Below are 19322 nucleotides of genomic sequence, written 5' to 3' on the forward strand. Positions count from 1 at the left end.
TTTAGGCATTTTTTAGTGTGTAGCATTTTATGCTATTGTGGCATTTATTGCTAACAATCGACCGGCATTAAATGCGGGTCGACTTGACATATTTTATGGCATTATTCATGCCTATATATATTCTTGGCTCCTTCTTTTGAGTTAGTTTAGTTCACCACTTGGAGGTCTCGTGGAGAGAGGAGTTGGTGGCAGTGCCCACGCAACCAGTGACTCATTGTTGTATACAACAGTCTCGTGTCTGATATATGGATTCCATTTCCTGAGCATACATCTGAGTTCTCATTTGTATTTTTTTTTGGCAAATAAAATGTGGCTGATTATGTTACTAAAAAAAATTGATTACAACGGAGAGACTAGCTGGAGCTGATGAAAGTCACAAATACATAATGTATACAAGCCTCTCAAGGCAGTTTGGGGGGGATGGGGGCAAGAAGCCATGGAGGGGGTGTATTGCCATCTGGGGCTGCCTGCTTGCATAGCGAAAAACAGGTCTTGGCCGCCCCAAGTGCGCATGAAATGACATCAGAGCTCCTGATGAGCCCTGGACTCGCCCTGCATGTGATCCCATCGGTCGCGGAGAGAGTGGATGATGGAGGTCGAGAGCTTTGCTAAGGTCGCCTGTATTGAAAGTCTCTCTCCACCAAAAGCCTCCTGACAACGCGCCTTCTAGATATGCCAACCAATAAGACTCCCTATGATCTCCTATACCTCAGAGCGGTCTGCTGTGGGCTCCAGTACTTGGTGGATGGGTAGAATCTCCAAACCAACCACTGCGCATGACCTTGCCTCGATAATGAATATCGTGTTCTGTATCCCGGCCTCATACAGAAGGTGACGGCCCCGGCTGACTGCCTGCCAGCAGAAAGCTCCCCATGAGATATATCCAAGGCTGGATGCTATACGGCGAAGGATGCGGCATGCTCCTCTCCACACGAGCTGCGCTGCCTCACACGACCAAAGGCAGTGCTTTGGGGTTTCCAAAGGTTGCTGCGTGCAACGCTTACAACCTCCCTTCTTTTGTATCTAGGCAAGCCAACTTCCCACCGCCAAGCCTCCATGTGCCACCAGCCATAAAAAATACGATACCTTCGGCCTCCAGATATCCCATAGGCGGCACCAGAAGGTCCGTCGGAAAGGCTCCCTAATGCTGTGCTCCGCCCAGTGTCTGCTACATGACGGTGTCCAATCCATATTCTCCTGCATTAGTACGTGTCTGCCAATCCTGGCGGTGTACTCCAGGAACCTCGGTGGCTTCTTGGTAACCGCAGTGGCTGGCCATAGCCACTCTCCCGGATCCCACTCCAGCTCATCAAGTGGCGTGCCCTCCCAGATCGAGAGGTGTCACTCCCTGAGCTCCTGCCAAAAGGCAAAAGGGTCGAGCCGCCATGTCTTCCCTTGGAGGCCAATCACCTGGATCCTCTTCCATGAAAGGACAGCTATCCCCTCATCCTGTTGCATTTTGTCAAGAGCCAGATGCCCCCCCTCCTGTACAGTGAAGAAGGTCCCAGATGGAGCGTCGCCCACTCTACTTGCCACCTGTAGGGGGATGCCTGTTGGTGAAAACCTAGCGGCCCATACCTCCCCGGGCTCTATCGGCTCTTGTATCGGGGGAGCAAGCCACTCCTGAGATATTGCTGCGTCTATCTCCCTTCTCCTTAACTCCACTCCTCTGTGGCAGCTTGACACTCATTGCAACACCTCCTTGTCCACCATCCTGTACACCTCCCGCCATGTCTTGATGGTACGAGCCGCGCCAGCCTCCCAACCAGCCCACTGGATGTGGGGGCTCTCGCCAATGTGTGCCCCTTCTTGATCTCTGACCTGGGGGTTCCAGATCAGCGGTTGACAATCTATCTCCTCCTGGCAGCCTGGGGGGGCTCTGGATTAGGGCCTTACGGAGGCCCTGCCACATGCGGAGCAAGTTGCGTAGGAAAGGTGATCTGGGGGGGGGGGTGATTTGGGCTGACGTGATTTGGGGGCCTCCACTCACCGCCAAGCCTCGGTCTACAATCCTGAAAACCCTCCTGCAATAGGATCTTCTAAGTATGCCCTCCCGGTGTGAGGTTGCAGACAACTAGCTTGCCCAAGAGGGCCATACTCTGATACTCTGGGTCTATGATCCCAAGCCCTCCCTCTTGCCGATGCCGTATGATGGTCGCCCATGCCACCTTGGCCTTGGAATCCTTAGAGCCATCTGACCCGAACCAAAGGAAATTCTGCACTAGGCGGCGAAGTTGCACTACGCAGGATGAGGAGAAGCACCAACACAAGGCGATGTACCAAGCCGTTGCTAGGAGGACAAGGTTAACCACCAAGGCTCGGCCGGCTAGTGAGAGGCGAGCCGTGCTCCAGTAGGTCAGCTTCCTCCAAATAGAATCGAGGACTGGAAGAAACTGCTGGGCGAGAGTGATGTCGAGTCCCACCTAGAACCCTAGGTACCGGACGGTCTGCCCTCTGCTCACCCATCTAAATCCTTGGTGGACGCCCCACTCCGTGCTAGTGTCCGTGTCTATGAGAGAACCAACCAACTTTCGCCAGCTGATTTTCGCTCCCGTTGCAGAACAGAATACCTCAAGAGTCAGCCTCACTCTCTCCAGCATCAACTCATCGTCCTCTATGTAGAGTGCTGTATCATTTGCATGCTCAACTCAATCTCCTCTCTCATTGGAAGTCAGAGGCCGCGTAATCTGCTCACACGTGACTTGAGGAAGTGAGACATCGCCTTTGCAAAGAGTAGGAAGAGGTATGGGGCCAGGGGGCAGCCTTGCCGGACCGATCTCTCCAGCCGAAACTCCTCCCCTCGCCTACCACCTATGAGAACCCTGCTGGTGGCCGATCTGTAAAGTGCGAAGACCCCGCGAATCCAAGCCTGGGGGAAACCCAACCTCACCATGGTGCCCTCTAGGAAATCCTAGTCCACCCTGTCATAAGCTTTCTCGAAATCCAAGAGTAGTATGGCTAGTCTCTGCCCACTGTGTGCTGAGCCCACTTTGTCACCTCAAAGAAGGTGAATACATTGTCTAGGATGCCTCTATCCTGGACAAAGCTTGTCTGCATGTCATGGATGATGTCTAGAAGCACGGGGCGTAGTCGCCTACCAATCATCTTTGCCAGTGCCTTATAGGCCACTGACAATAAGGTGATCGGTCTCCATTGGGAAAGCTCCAACCGGTCTCTCCCTTTGGGGAGAAGACTAATAAGGCTTGCCGAAAGACTCCTTGGCATTTATTCTGAAGTGAAAATCTCCTGGAAGGTCATCAATAGGGGGTCCTTCATCACTTCCCAACAGGTAGTGAAGAAGGCCTAAGAGAGGCCATTCTCTCCCGGGCATTTTTACCCATCCTGTATATGGAAAGCCTCCTCTAGTTCCTTCTCTGTGAAGGGGGCTAGGAGGGAGCGTCCCATCTCCTCTGTGACGAGGGACATGATGTGATCCCAGACCTGCTGTCTACATCACTGTCCTCTAGTTGAGGCTATCTCCTGCTGGAAAAGGCATCTGTAGTAGTTGGTGGCAATCTCCATCACCTCGTCTGGGGGACTGGAACGAGTCCTCCCATATTGATCTCAAAGGCTGCGTATCTGCGTCTCTTGAGGTGTGAGGCTGGTGTACCTGGAAAAAACTCCTTGCACATCGTGTTCCCCTTTCGCGCCTAGAAAGCTGCTAAGGTGCGGAAAGAGAACTTTGAGCTCTTGTCCTCCAGGCTCGCAATGGCTGCTCACGTGCGCACCTCCTGTGTGTGGAGGGTAGGATCCCCTGGAGCCTCTTGTAATAATCTCTACGTGGCTGCAAGGTTCGCCGGAGTGCTCTTTCCTCCTCCCAGCTCTGTTGCCTGGCCTGTATGGTTGCCTCTTGACAGATTTTGCTCGACTCGGCTAGGACCTTCGCAACCTCCTCTACAATCTAGTCCCTCCTGTCCCACTCCCTGGTCCAAATCTGCTCTATCTGTCTCGTCACCTACCCCCTCCTATAGATTGAATCAGGGATCCGACAGGATTGTGTGTCTAGGGCAGATGCTAGGGGATCAAGTGTCAGGAGAACCGGGTGGTGATCGGACAATGTGGTGCCCACCAAGTGTCCAATCTGACCTCCATGAGAGCCTTCCCACTCTCCCACATAAAACCTGTCCAACCGCTCCAGTAGGACTCCACCTAGCCGTCTGTATCCCCAAGAGAAATCCAGTGACCTCTCCCTCCTGTGGAAGGTAAAGTCTCTCCAGGCATTGCGTGCTCATAATGCTAGTAGGACCTCCCATGCCTCTTACTCCTCCCTAGCCATGCCTTGGTAGTTTCTGCCTCTGCCCTATTGGTCCTCCAAAGCCTCCAGGTTGTTGAAGTCTCCTCTAACAATCCAGGAGTCCACCTCTGGGAGTCCATCCGTGATCTCCACCCAGAACCTGCTATGTGCCCTAACCTGCGTAGGGGCATAGACATTGAGGATTCCAAGGCACGAGTCCCCAATATCCAATCTGATCCATAGAACCCTCCTTGCCACTATCGTCCCGTGGTCTCGTACACAAGTGGTGAGACTCAGGCCAATGGAGGTGCATACGCCTCCACTCTTGCCGTGTGCACCTATGGCATGCTCCTAGTAAGTGTGCGAGCTGCCCGGGAGTACCTTCCCTACCCGTTGGGCTTGGGTGGGAGTGAGTTTGTGTTCTTGTAGAAGTAAAATGTCGATCCGTCCGGCAAGGGCAGGCTGTAGCTCCTATTGAACAATCAACTTCTTGTAACCACGTGCCCCACTATAGTGGAGACTATTCACATTCCAGGATGCAAGATGTAAGCTCATGGGGAAATGTGTGACTGACCAAACATGCATTTGTTCGGTGTGAAGGCTGCTGAAATGAGGAGGAAAAACAATGGGGCATGCGAGTATGCTTTGCCGCAGGTTTGAATGGCGAACTCTAGTCCCCCATGGTGGCTCTCAGCCGGACCATAGGGGTGATAGATGCTCCAGGTGGTACTATCAATGCATCTATTCGCCATGCTGAGAGTTGCGACTTTGTACACTGGTAGAAACGGGCCGCTTGTGCCAAGGGCCACTCAATCACATCCCTCGGATCTCTCCACTATGGAGGGGCTCGAAAGATAATGCTTAAGTGAAGGACCTCGGCACCGGCCCACCAGTTAATGTCGATCATGCAACTAGGCCACTGTTGTGCAAACAATGCTAGTCCTTCTTCTCCCATCCACTGGGAGATGTGGTCCACCGCCTCACTCTTCAACTCCTCTATCTGTGTCGTCGTCCAATCTCCCGTGTGAGAGGACTGAAGGAAAAAAGCGTAGTTTGGTCCATCCGATGGTGCTAGTAGATGGACCTTGCCCCTCCTTGACTTATGAACCACGAAGATCCCCACCTCTAGAGGTAGTGGGAACTCTCCGCGCTCCGCAACTCTCAGGTAGGACCATGGGCCATTGTGGAAGAACTATGGCAACAACTGTACCTGTCTTAGGAAAGTGTGATGGGTGGCAGGGACAAATGAGCTGGTGGCTGTGTGGGAGGGGGAAAACTGCTCGTGCGAGGAGAATGTAGCCGTGTGTGGCTCATCACCTCCCGTGGGAGGGGGGGGGGGTGGGTTTGGGGGGGATCACCTGAACTAGGTGCGGATCAGGGGGGTGCTTGGTAAGGGAGGTGGTGGGGGAGAAGAGGATCGAGGGATGGTGGGATGGTCGGAGGTATGTGGCAGGTGTGGGGGGGGGGGCTGGTGGCCCTGGAAGGGGGGGTTTGTGGGCTAGGGTTAGTGGGGGGGGGGGGGGGCATGGGAGGTGGGTGGGTGTGGGGGCTATGGGATCTTAGGTGAGGTAGTATGTGGCGCGGGTGGTGGATGTGGGGAATTGCGGTCCTGTCGCGTGGGGTGGGCAGGGGGGGTTTGTGGAGTGCTCTACTGAGAGGGCGTTGCTCGCCCTCCTGCTCCCTGTTGTTGAGGCTGTATTTGAGGAGTTGGCTGTGGCCCCCCTTGTTGTCTCTCTCTCTCTCTCTCTCTCTCCCTCGTCTCTAGACCCATGTGAAGCTGTCAGAATCCACCTACGGGCCTGTTGGCGGAGCCACCTTGGCTCCGAAACGCGTACATTTTGTTGCCTGATGTCCAAAGTCGTGGTAGCGTAGGCACTGCCTTGGTTGCCCAGTCACAATGACGTGCTGCCTAAAGGAGTGACCTCCTGCCTCAATCTCCAGGAACTTTGGTATACTCTTTGTGTCTTTTACGGCCACTCGTACCTTTGCGACTCCTGCAGCAGTTGTCACTGCATCCGCGAAGGAGATAGGAAAAATTGTGTTGAAGAGCCGTCCAAAGTCCTCCACTAATTGGCGGTACTCTACTGCGAGTCCAGGGAAAATTAAGGTGACTGCGTGTTTGAGAAATTTGTTGTGGAGTGCAAATGTCTCCACTGTGAAGCCGCTATACTAGGGAACCATGTAAATAACCCCCTTCATGGAGGCATAGGACGATCTCTTCACTAACTCACGAGCTGCGTCCGTAGAGGTGAGTCGAACCATGAAGATCCCTTGGCCGGTGAGGAGTGCCTCCACGATCTGCGCTGTTCCAATGCACAACGTGGAGTGAAGCCAATCCCGCAGCTGGGCCCCCGATGGGAAGTGCCCAATGACTTGACCAAAAATCGTTGTTTCTTTCAACTCCAGCTCTGTGCTACGGATAGCTAAGAGCTGTTCCTCAGAGAGGATAATGCGCAAGGTGTTTGATTGGGGGGCACACACAGAATGTGCCGGCATTTGACCAAAGGTTTCCATTGCCCATCCTTGCTAGGAACCTACCTATCACACTTCTATGCTACTGGGGGGGGGGTACTATAGGGGGAGGGAGCAATTGGTGGGGGAGGTGGAAATGTTGTCTTCAAATCGGTGGTGTGACTGCCGGGCCGGGCCTCAAGGTGGGGGAGGCGGGGTTAGTGTGTGTGGGGGGGGGGGGGGAATAACGGGCAGGGGGTTGGTAAGGGAACAAGAAGGGGGGGGGGGGGGGGGCAGCGGGCGGCCAAGGGGAAAGGCGGAGTGGGGGGCAAGCGAGATAGGCGCAAAGGGGGGGGGGGGCACAGGGTAGGTGGCCGCAGGTAGGCGGTGGGTGTAGGGCGGGTAGGCGGGCGCAAGGCGGGGGTGGGGGGGGACGGGCGCTTCGCGACGGGGGCAACTTCGCGACGTGATGGCGAGTTCTCATCTGTATTGTGTTCTTTCTTTCCCTTTCTCTTTTGTCTTGTGTTTCAACAGTTTATTACAGAATATGTTTATGCTTCCATTGCTGCTCCACTTTTGACATGGTATCGGAGCTCAAGATTTGTGCTCCTGTTGTGTTTTCTTGCTGATTTCAGAACTGTTTTCACCCTTGCTGATCAGGTGACTGCTGCTCCATACAGGCGACCTGTTTTCCTTGCGTTTTCTATAGATTTGCCATCGTCTGCTGTCTACAGCCCCTTTGTTGCCCACGTTTTTAGTTTTTAGGCTGTTGTGACAATTTTCCAGCCTATTTGTAGCAGTACTCAGTCTGCGTTTTGGTGTTCCTAACTCCTTCTTGTTTGGGCGATTGTATCTTCAGGCCGTTTTTGCTGTTTTTGACAGTTTTTTGACGGATTTTTTAATTTTTTGCAGCAGCTTTTGTCCTTTTGTATGTGAAATGGGTTATATTGTATGTGAACTCTTGGTTTTTGCAGTCAGTGCTCGTGTTTTGGCTGCGTTCCCTCTCCAAATACCTTCTTTTCTCTATTTCTCTTCTAAATCCTCTATAGATGACTTCTTCATGGACATCCATTGATGACAAGCTCCATGGACCTGATTATTACACGTGGAGTGCAGTGATGAAGGCCTGGTTTATCCAGAAGCGGTTATGGTACGTGGTTGGTGGAGCTATTGCATGTCCTCAATAGCCTTCTCCTGTTCCAGTTGATTTTGATGAAGACAACCATGAGGAAGTAGTGCTTACATGGGATTTGGATGATGCTTGTGCTTATTCAGCCTTACTTTGGTGTATTTCCAAAGAAGTCCTATTGGCGGTTACCTCCTGCAGGACAACTTTAGACATATGGTCGAAGTTGCAGTTGATGTACGAGGCTCCTTCCACCATGAGGGCCGTTACTCTCTATGGCCAGCTCCAACAACTAAAGTTTGAAACCACAGATAGGATCCAATCATTCCTACTTCGAGTTACCCAAATCCAGGACCAGCTTCGTACTATGCAGTCTGCCCTATCAGAGGCACATCTTGTTGGTACGGTAATCTACAAGCTTCCTTAGGAGTTTGATGTAGTGGCGAATGCTTTACGGGCACAGACCTCTACGACTCTTGTCGGTTTTCTTCATATGTCCTCGATGTCGCTTGCGCATGAGGCGACTTTGCGACTACAATTCCGGCTTTCTTTACATTATGGAGGTTTAGGTGAGGCTCGTGCAGCTTAAGAGAGGGGTTTGAAGATGAAGAAGTCGAAGGCCGAGTGTTATCACTGTGGGAAGAAGGGCTACTTGTGGAAGGTCTACAAAGAGTTAGCGGCTTCCAGGAAGAAAAAGGAGCAAAAGACGAAGCGAGATGCGGACTCCTCCGATGAGTCATTATTTGCCTTAGATTCCAATTCAGATCCTTTGGCCAAGGCGCGGAAGGGATCCTCTTCTTCGGATCGTGAGAAGGGCTTGATGGCCCCTTCCTCAGTTGCTTCCTAGTGGTGGTGATAAGGTCATCCCTCACGACTCTCTAGTGCTAGAGAGGGAGTGTGAGAGGGGGCAACCGCGCCTTATCTATATTTCTATACATAGATGCACAGGATCTAGAGAGGGACATCCTTGATGCATCGACCGAAGTTTGGCAGGTATAAATCCTAGAGCTAGGATTGCCATCCAAGTTCATGATGGGCTGGTTCTTTTACAGAGAGCGGGTGGCTTTCGTTTGGAGCTCACATGAGGGGAAACTTTGGCGGTCTGGCCAAAGGAGGGGAATTCATGGTCATTTATGCGTTGCGGCATTGGTGATAGGATGGCGACGTATGCTACATCAGAGGCATTGTTGACAGACATTGAGAGCTGCTATGATCTTCTCTATCTTCAGGAGCTGGTACGATCGACATCGACATCAGGTTCTCTCCGAGGCACCTTGGTGGTGGCTTGATCACCCATTGCTTGGGTATCCATGGCTCTACTTGGTGGTTCTATGTTGTATAGTTTTTGATTCATTCTCATTGTATCATTGTATTGTATCAGATCACCCATGATCTGAGAGAGAGTGTTAGCAAAGTATGTTAGCTCATGTGCGAGTCTGAGCATGTATTATGGATAGGTACCTTATGTAGTTATTTTAGGCATTTTTTAGTGTGTAGCATTTTATGCTATTGTGACATTTATTGTTGTCAGTCGGCCAGCATTAAATACTAGCCGACTTGACATATTTTATGGCATTATTCATGCCTATATATCTTCTGGGCTCCTTCTCCTCAGTCAATTCAGTTCACCACCTGGAGGTCCCGTGGAAAGAGGAGCCGGTGCCGGTGCCCACATAGCTAGTGACTCACTGTTGTATGCGACAGTCTCGTGTCTGATATATGGATTTCATTTTGCGAGCATACATCTGAGTTCTCATCTGTATTGTGTTCTTTCTTTCCCTTTCTCTTTTGTCTTGTGTTTCAGTAGTTTATTATAGCATATGTTTACACTTCCATTGCTGCTCCACTTCTGACAGCCCAGGCATCGATTTCCATGATACTTTTGTCCCAATAGCTCCGATGGCTACTATTTGTGTAGTTCGTGCTTTGGCTAGCCATAGGAGGTGGCCGGTCTATCAACTGGATGTGAAGTCTGCCTGCTTGAATGGAGAGTTGAAGGAGGAGATCTATGTTGAGTAGCCTCCAGGCTTTGGTTCTTCTAATGGTAAGATATACAAGGTGAGGAAGGCTCTCTATGGCCTTAAGCAAGCTCTCCGTGCTTGGAACGAGAAGATTGACTCGTTTCTCCAAGAGAAATTGGGGTATCGGCGTTGCAAGGCCGATCTCTAGCTTTATGTTCACACCTTAGGTGGAGGTCGTGTGTTGTTTGTCCTTTATGTGGACGACTTGATTGTGATAGGTGACCATGCCAGGATGGTCGAGCAAACGAAGGCAACACTTCATGAGAAGTTTGAGATGACAGATATGGGACTCGTTCATTTCTTTCTAGGTCATGAGATCTATCAAATTTTGAGGGGGATCTTTATTTCCCAGCAACAGTATGTATAGGAGCTCTTGACTACATGTGAGATGGAGGGATGCAAGTCTCTTACGACTCCTATGGACCCGAATTGGAAGGCTACGACTCATTTCGATTCTCCTTTGGTGGATGCTACTCGTTACCAGAGCAGTTGGTTGGTGCCTTGATTTGACTTCTCAATACTCGTGTTGACTTATGTTATGTTGTAGGTGTGCTAGCCGGGTTTATGAGTGAACCCAAGATGGTGCATTGGCAAGCTGCTTTGAGGATTTTGTAGTTCCTACAGGGGACTCCTGATCTTGAGATCTATTATCGAGCAGGTATAGGTGATGTAGACTTGGTACTTATAGGATGGAGTGATTTAGATTGGGTTGGCGATGTGGATCATCGGAGGTCCATGGTCACGGTTATTGCTTTACCTTGGGTGTTGGTGTTGTTTCATGGAGCAGCAAGAAGCAACCCACGGTTGCTCTATATTTGATTGAGGTGGAGTATCGGGCGGCATCTTCTACCACATCTGAGATAGTGTGGCTTCGTAGGCTCTTGGAGGAGCTTGGCTGCCTGTAGACAGGTCCTGCTGTTCTTCAGTGCGACAATGAGAGTTGCATTGCCTTGGCCCGGAACCCTATGTTCCATGCCCGGATGAAGCACATTGAGATCGAGTACCATTTCATTCAAGAGAAGATTCTGGATGAGACTATTGCTCTGGTCTCTTGCAAGACAGAGGACAATCTTGCCGACTTGTTTATGAAGGCGCTTCCTTAGGGTTCACTTTGACAGCACTCTAGATCCCTTAGCCTTCTGCCCTGTCCAGGATCTGAGAGGGGGTGTTAGAGATTGGCATTCCTTGGACAGGCAGTTTCGTTTGTGACCAGTTTTCTGCAGCTGCAGCAGGTAGGACAAGTGGCAGTCTGATTGTACAGGTGATGTCAGTGGCGGGCGGCAGGTAGGGCAAGTGCCATGTGGCACAGCAGGTGCAGTCGGTCAGATGCAGGTGCACTCTTTCAACTGTTGGGCAGTCACAGCAGACCTGCGTTATTTATGGCATTTCTTTTGGGCTATTTATTTGGCCCAGCCTCCACACACTTTCACAGTTCTGATCTCAGGTTTCCAGACTGCTGATCGTGGAGACTGCCCTCGGGGTTCATAGAGTGTGAGATCTTCGAGGTGGAGACATGCGTAGACATACACTTTGCACCTGTGTACATATCTGCATCCTTATACAGCATTCTTCATTGCAGATTTTCTGCGTTCCATCTCTTTCTCTCTCTCCTCTCTGTGATCACTCTGTCTTGGTCATATGCTTCCGCACTGCTTCACTCTGACATCTAGGCACAGATGGAATCTATTCATTAGAATTCCATAGTTGTAAAGAGCACTCTGATGATGTGGCACTGTGAATTGATGACATGGTGAAATTATAACCAAGATAGTGTTATACAATAAAAATAAATTTCTATTTTTCCAACATTAATTGTAAATCTGTATTATTCATTTTTAGTTAGAATGATGTGTTTGAAAAGACAAAGCTTACTCTTTTTTGTTGCATGTTCTTGGCAGGCTTCAGAAAGGGATAGCCATGGCAGTTCGGAGTGTAGTTGTGCAGTGAGAATTGCAATGTTCTGGCTGTTGGTTGCATGTACACTGCTGCATGGACATGTGGCAACAGTCTAGTGCTACATGTTGGGCCTGGACAATGTGCTTGTTTTCACTCTTGAGTATGGTTCGGGTGGTTGCATAGGGATTTGGAATTGCTTGTGTTGGGCATGTCTCTGCTGCTATTAGAGAAGAAATTTCTAAGAGAATTCTCTATTTTGGATTATTCAGGGTGGCAAGTGACAGCCCAAAATCTCTTTGCCCTAGCAGGAAGAGTTGGTGGGTATTCTTCAGGGTACCCTGATTATAGATCAACTAGATTGTAGCCTTCTGGTGCTCTTTCTATATAGAGATCAAATAGCATATTCAAATATTTATCGTACTTGATTTATGTAGCAATAAATTGAAGAATACTGCAAGGGGTGCAAGGTTTTTGCGCCAATCTAGTTTTGATCTGGTCTTGGTATCTAGATGAATTGTTTTGTGGTGCAGGAACAGTGAAGCTCCATCTATGTTGTGGTTTTTTGAATGTTCTAGTGCTGAAACAAAAGTGGATTTGTTAGCATCTACTGACTTGTATTTACTGAAGGCAATTTTCACTGGTTCCACTGTGTAGGATCATCATCAACCCTCTAAAGGTGTTGGTAAAAGAATACTAGGGCAAACACAGAGAAACAAAGAATGTACAGCAACATGATGAATAGGATCTGTTGAATGCTCACTGAAGATGAGTCTATAGGAATGTAAATGACACAATGTGAGTCTCAAACCACTGTGTCTCAAGGACGGGGACAGATGAACTGAGTGTGGTGTCAGAGGCATGAGCAGCTTCAACCAAAATGCAGCAGGAGCAGTCCACGATGATGGTGCTATCATGGGACGCAAAAAAGGGATGAAAAGGAAGTCCTTTGGGCAGGAGGATGTTGGGGATGACTCTTGGCAGCAAAATGCAAGGTTTGCTGGCTAATGACAGCTCCAAGGGCAGCAGAGGTAGAAGAAGATGAAGGTATCAGCTGGCTGTCCTCCTGGGATGAAAAACACAGATTGTTGAAGAAAAAACACAGCAGCAATGATGTTTACAGGGGTGGCAAGTGGGGGACTGTCCTCCAAGGTCCTCCAAGACCAGACCTGTACAAGGTTTCTTGAGTGATCCTAGCAGTGCTTATCTTTGTGCTTTCTAGTTACCTGTGCAGCTAATACTAATGGGAAAACATACTCTGTATCATTTACAAGAGCCGTTTTCAGGCTGGCAGAAAGAGCCCATCAATGTGCCGAGCATGGGAGACTGACATATATGGACTTGTGGCCTTGGTTGTATGATGTCTTTATTGGCTGCACATGAAGACTTTGGTTGAGTCTTATACGTGTGAGTTCTTGCAGTGCTAGCTTAAAAAAGTTGAACAACACAAACAAGTGAGGATGTTACATAAACAGCTTAGTGTCTCCATGGACTTTGTAGTAGAATTGGCTCATATGAATCAAGGTCATGATGCAATCTTGGTCATGATTGACCACTTAACAAAAATGGCTTGATTCACAAAGACAACCGTGAAAAGCCATGAATTGGCTAGTCTCTTTGTCAACTACTTATATAAACTTAATGGTTTTCTTGAGAAAACAATTAGTAATCGTGTTAATATCTCCAGGGACTTGGTAGTAGGATTGCCTTGTGTGAATCGAGGTCATGGTTGAAGGATTGATAAAAATGACTTGATTCATTTTGACAAAGGTTTTAAAAGCTAGGAATTGGCTAGTCTCTTTGTCAAGCACTTGTATAAACTTTATGGTTTGCCCGAGGAAATTGTTAATGACTATAGCCATAGACAATTTGATTGGGATGTTATCTTCCTCAGATTGAGTTTGGTTATGATACCATGTTAAGAATTCGGCTACTCGCATATAGCTTGTTTATTTGAGTTTACCCTATGTTCCATGTGAGTCGTTTGAAAGAACGATTATTAGAGCAAGGTGAATTGGCAGTCTTGATTGAGGAAGTGCTGCAACTTAAGGACATTGTTTGTTATATTCCACTCGAATTTGAATTGATTCTTGACTAAACAATCCTGTTGGAATGTTTATTCTAAGTATTTAGTCATGTAGAAGAATTGCTCAAAGATGAAGGCTACATGCTGGTCAGTAAGCTCATTGAAAATTTGTTTTTCCCACTTCATTCTTGAGGATATGGTTGAGGATTGCAATCGTTCATAAGGGGCGAAGTGTCACATCCTTTGACATCCAGTTGCTACTAGTAGCATTGGTCATAGTGGTCATAAAGTGTCCTAATGCGAATGCATGGGACACTTTAGGGTTAGGGTAGTTGAGTCTTGTTCATAGAACTCAAGGCCCTATTATGCACATCATTGTGTGTGATCACCACTCTTGGACTCTTGGCCTATGGACCAATGCTTCTGCACATTGGGATGGTATGGGTTGGTACTATGGGATGCCAGTTCTTGGGATGTGGTCATGACTCGGGTTGCCGCTAGCTCCTAGGCTTGGGGGTGAGCTCGTTTAGCTCTATGGTTGGGAGGTGAGTTTGATGTCCATTCCTTATATGCTCTTTGTCATAGGTATGGCTTGTGTCATTTCTTGTGGGTAGGTTGGATCTTGGGGGATGTGTCAGTATTCCCCATAAAGAACCATTGTGTGGCAAGGGTGTTGGTGTCGAGGTGGTGAAGGGGTACATGATGAGATAATGATGAAGGTTAGCTACCATGGAATTGCGCAAGTGTGACTGCTCAGTGATAACTAACTAGTGCGCATGGGAATCCAAGCAGACTTCTTTGACCACATGGTAATGTAAGGGATAATGCAGGGTGTCAATGCAAAATAGGATGCAAAATGCAACGGTACGACATGAGTAGTGCCCTCAAAGGAGAATTGTTTACTTGCCCAAGCACCCTTTTACAAAAACAATCATTGGAATTGTGAAGCTAAAAAGTGCATTACAATTAAAGCCTTAATTGGCTCTTTAAACAGTCCCAAATCAAAAAAATTACCAAACTTACTAAAGAAATTACCCAAGTGTCCATGTCCCATTAGCAAACACCCACACTTTGGGAGGATCCACATCTATAAATAGGAGGCTGCCCAGCCACTTAGTCTAACCATGTTTTGCAAATTCTTCTATTGGTTGCGCCCTATTCCACTGTTGTCTACACCCCTCGTCCGGCAGATACCTCCATTTTTGGTGCTATACACCAGACAGGCGCCTTGTTCAGCCTCTCTTCTCTACTGCATTTGCTGGTGTGCACCTGTTCGGAGCTGCTGCCACTAGCGACTGCTGTCCAGCTTGTGTTTGCTGCATAGGCTGGTCCATACACTGCTGATGTCAGCATACTAGCTGTCACCCGCCCTCCAACAGGCTGTATTTTCAGCCTGCTGCTTCCTCCCTGCTTCTAGACTGCCTTTGAGAGCTGTTTACTGCATCATTGCTGCTGTGTACTTCACCAGATCAGTCTACATCAGATATGACCCTGCATTTTTGGGACAATGCAGCCTGCATTGCTGTCTACTGCCATTTACAGCAACTAATCATTGCACTGAGGCTTCTTGCTACGATTTGGGATCTATTTAGAGTACGATATACTCTCCAGTTCATAGCTGGTCCATTTTGAGATATGGAGGTTCGAGGTTCTGTATTCACTCTTGTAAACAGTGTCTACTGCATTCATTCTTTATTCATTTTTCTCTTACTCTGAGTTACTCTTCACCTTTGAGCTCTACTTCTCTATCATTGTGTTTTGTAGTACACTTGGTGTTTATCTTCTTTGCACTGTTATTTCTTTACAAAGATGCAAATAAAAAATGATGTAAAGTCACTTATTATATTTTTGTTTACCTCTGCCTTTGTCTTCATTGGAACTTTTGATGTATTGGAGAAGAAGAAGAGGAGAAAGCATTGTTCTTCATGTGGAGGGAATAATGTTGTCTCACAGCCTCCAAAGGAGAAGCTTGATTGGACACTGGGGGATTCCAAGATGGTGGTTGAGATAGCATGCCTTAGATGTGTGTCACTAGTTCAAACCTAGCTCTCTCAATAGTGATTGAGAATACTCTTTAGAAGAGCATCGACTTTCTTACCATGTGAGGATACACTAGAGTTTGTAGCGTAGGAACAAAGAGTGTACAAACACGACTAACACAATAAACTCAAACAAGAACACAAATGAAGAAGTTGAATGATTGATGAATGCTAAATGAATAATGAAAGAGCAAGGAAGTGGTACAATAGTGACTCAAGGAGTGGATTATGGAGGCTATGCAATAACTACTTTTCTTGTGGGAGCATGTTTGAGGGAAGTGTCATCCTCCAAGAATGCATAGTGAGTGCAGCAAGCCACCAATGTTGATGCAGAAATCTGATGCAGACCACTTTGGTAGCAGCATAGACAAAAATGAGTGTCACATGTGGCAGGCCTAGAGAGGATAGATGATGACAGAAGCCTGGAGGCAGCAGGGCAGCAGGCTGGAGACGGCAAGGTTGGCCATAGCCTTGGATCACTGATGAGTGACTTAGTGCGAATGCATGTGCAAGTTGGTTCCTAGGTGGATGTTTTGGTTGACCTATTTGCATGATAATGGAAAACAATTTAGGCTCCCCTACTTTGCGAAGTAGTTGTCCACTATCTACCTAACCCCATCTAGATAGTGGTCCATGCATGCAACAATAAAAGTTTTCTGCCATCTTTACTCTATCCTCAAGGTAGTTAATTGAGAGGACCATAACTAGGAGTGCAAAAATACCAACTTTGTAGGATATAGAAAAAACATCACATTTGGCTATCTTTGATCCATGATTTTGATGGAAAATTGGACTATGTAAACAATTGTGCAAGTGAAACTAAACACAAAATAAGTGTCTCACTTTCACTTAATGAATACAATGAACAATTGAAGGAACACTCACTAATGATCCGGAGATAGAATCAGTTTGAACAGATGAAACATGGGAAACCACTTGAGGTGTATCAATGTTCCAAAAACAAGAGGCGCCCAAAAGACAACAATGGGGCAAGACCAAATGGAGCTGGACACTATATGTCCATTGCCAACATCCTCTCTGTATGAGAGTGTGGGAATGAAGTTGAAACGAGCATCTGAATGAAGCTGAGAGAGGCAAGATTGTGGTGGGCAAGAAGCACGCCCTCTTAAACTTCTTAGGGGGTTGGGGGATTAAACCATAACTTTTTTCAAGGACACTTTACTGGCAGGAGCATACTTGATGTCAAGATAGAATTAAGAGAGGAGGTGCCATCATGTGTGATTGAGGAGAGAGGCCCTAATGATATTGTGTAAGCATTACCTTCAATAGCTTTTGATCTGAACTTTTTGCTCAGCTAGAGTGAACTTCTTGCTTCATAGGCCACTGGGTGGACATCCTGCTGAAGAACAATATTATCATCTTTGTATCAATTGGATGTATCATATTGACTTCACAGATTGGTAGTTAGCCTGACAGTCCGTTATGATAAAAGTTTCTGTTTGATAACATGGAGGAGGGTATGAATGCTTAAGAAGTTCCTTTAGCTACAGTACAATGTGTTGGATCTTTGTCTCCCTTGTTATCTTAAGTGGAACCTGCAAAAGGCACAAACTGATGTGGAATTTGTGTTGTAGGCCTTCCCTTCAAGAAAATTTTGTGATGATGCTCAAGAACTTGGGTTAGGCACATCAGAATACAGAGGGCCTTGCCTTGTGCTTCTTCGAAATTGTGCAGTTACACCTAAAGAATTTGTTGATCATGTTATGGGCTGTTTCTTGAGGGGGTGAGGTAGCTTCGCAAAACTTGTTATGACAGGCTCATCTAGATGCATGCAATTTACCTTGTATAACATGGGATACAGGTACATTGTTCGAATTTATTGGTGTAACCAATCAAGTGAATGCAAAAGCAGCTTTATGTGCCAGCTCAAAAAAACAATTACTTCACTCAATCTGGAGGGTCTTGATTCAAACTGTGATCGAACAATTGTGGCTGGTTAGAAACTGCTCCTAATCTCAGAAGCTACTTGACTATGTCTTTTTGAGTTCAAGTTTCATTACATGCTCTTTACTGTAATGACTGTCATGTGATGAATGCAGCAAGGAAGGATGTGCTTGAACATGCAAACAATGCATCATTCACTGATGGTGATAATGGAGTTGTTATTTGCTCCAAAGCTACGTTCCGCTTGCAGACTTTTCCTAGAGAGCTTTCAGGATGGGTGATAAATGAGCTGCCTGAATTTGACTATGCTATGCATGGTTTCACATATAGTGTATATGCAGTGGAATGCAATGGTGTGATAAGGTTTGGAATAGGTAAAGGGGAAGATATGTACTTGACTGCTTGTGACAGAGAGGCTCTTTTTAAAGGTTATGTGGCCAGAGCTTGCTCAAAACTTGAAGAAGCCTTGCATGTCAAGGGAATCAAATTGACTAAAGACATGCTAGGTGCGTTGGAAGTTCATAATTACTACTTATGGATTGTATTTATGTTGAGCTAGCTAGTTTCGTTCATGAGATTTGTAATTTTCAGACTCAAAACATGTTACAGCTCTCGATATAGGTGCAGCCCCTGGTGCATGGACTGAATTTCTTAGCAAGAGAGTCAATCATGTAGTGGCAATCGATCCAGGACAGTTGGACAAAAACATCCTTGGTGAACAAGTAACACACATTTGTAAAAAGGTGAATTCTGATGCCACATAGTCTCAATGGTCTTAATTAGGATCACTATTTTTGGCCGAATGTTAATGTAGTGCATATTTCTTCAATATAATGCTTTGATCAAACATGCAAGTTGCCTCTTCATTGTGACTGTTCCTGTAATCTCTTCATAATATCTCTTAATATACTTATGACAGGTTTGCTGAATTTTGTGTTTCAAGATCTTTCACATACGGTCTTCTCTCAAAATAACTTACATGTTCGTATGCTCAAAATACTGTGCTGAATATGAAAGAGTGTGAGAGAATGTTGTTGTGGCACATCTTTTGAAATTGAAGAGTAGGGGTAATTTTAGAGAACATGGACTCCATTTGTGAGCTTCCGAGGACTTGGTTGACCACTAGGGATCTGCCAAGCAACAGGAAATGGCACAATGCTTTAGTTGATCAGTTTCCTACTGATGGAATCTAGCATTGGAACGAGTTGGTGTGCTTTTGTGATGTCTAGGTCCACTTGAAACTGAAAGTATTGGACAGTCTCATCCATTGGGACCTTATTACATGCCTCAAATCCCTGCTGGAATACATGTATGTGAAAAAACAAAAAGAACTGACATTTATCTGCTGATTTTCATTGCATCAGGATGACCTCTAGGCTAATTGTGTCATCGGCACATATGGCAGGCCTACAGGGAACTATGTGCCCATAAATATCTTGTTTTTGAAGTGTGTCAGAGTGTCTTCTCAGTTGATACATTCCAGGAAAGTATGCATTCGAATAACAGCAGATTGTGGACTGGACCTTTCGTGAATAGCAACAGAATTGAACTGGCTGCCTACTGGAGCACACTGACAGAGATCTGGGGAGGATGATGACAGCTAAAATGCAGCAGATCAAGCTAAAAC

The 19322-nt window shown here is 47.1% G+C and overlaps 1 protein-coding gene across 16 annotated transcripts in view; it reads left to right on the forward strand.

Annotated features, from left to right (window-relative positions):
- LOC148019051 (uncharacterized) overlaps positions 1-19322 on the forward strand; it is a 55276-nt gene that overhangs the window by 14746 nt on the left and 21208 nt on the right. For 4 of the 16 annotated variants that reach the window (XM_087701616.1, XM_087701617.1, XM_087701618.1 and 1 more), the window contains 5 exons: positions 11731-11888; positions 11998-12045; positions 17613-17746; positions 17851-18201; positions 18305-18438. In XM_087701616.1, the coding sequence (XP_087557742.1) occupies positions 11851-11888; positions 11998-12045; positions 17613-17746; positions 17851-18201; positions 18305-18438 (705 nt within the window). In that variant the 5' untranslated portion in view covers positions 11731-11850. Of the gene's footprint in view, positions 1-11730; positions 12046-12382; positions 13133-17385; positions 17535-17612; positions 17747-17850; positions 18202-18304; positions 18439-19322 lie in introns of those variants that run through there. The other 12 variants (XM_087701613.1, XM_087701612.1, XM_087701624.1 and 9 more) reach the window with 7 other exon arrangements.

Source organism: Lygodium microphyllum, chromosome 20 (assembly GCF_053477565.2).
Source record: "Lygodium microphyllum isolate KBCC chromosome 20, Lygodium_microphyllum_v1.1.10, whole genome shotgun sequence".
NCBI lineage: Eukaryota > Viridiplantae > Streptophyta > Polypodiopsida > Schizaeales > Lygodiaceae > Lygodium > Lygodium microphyllum.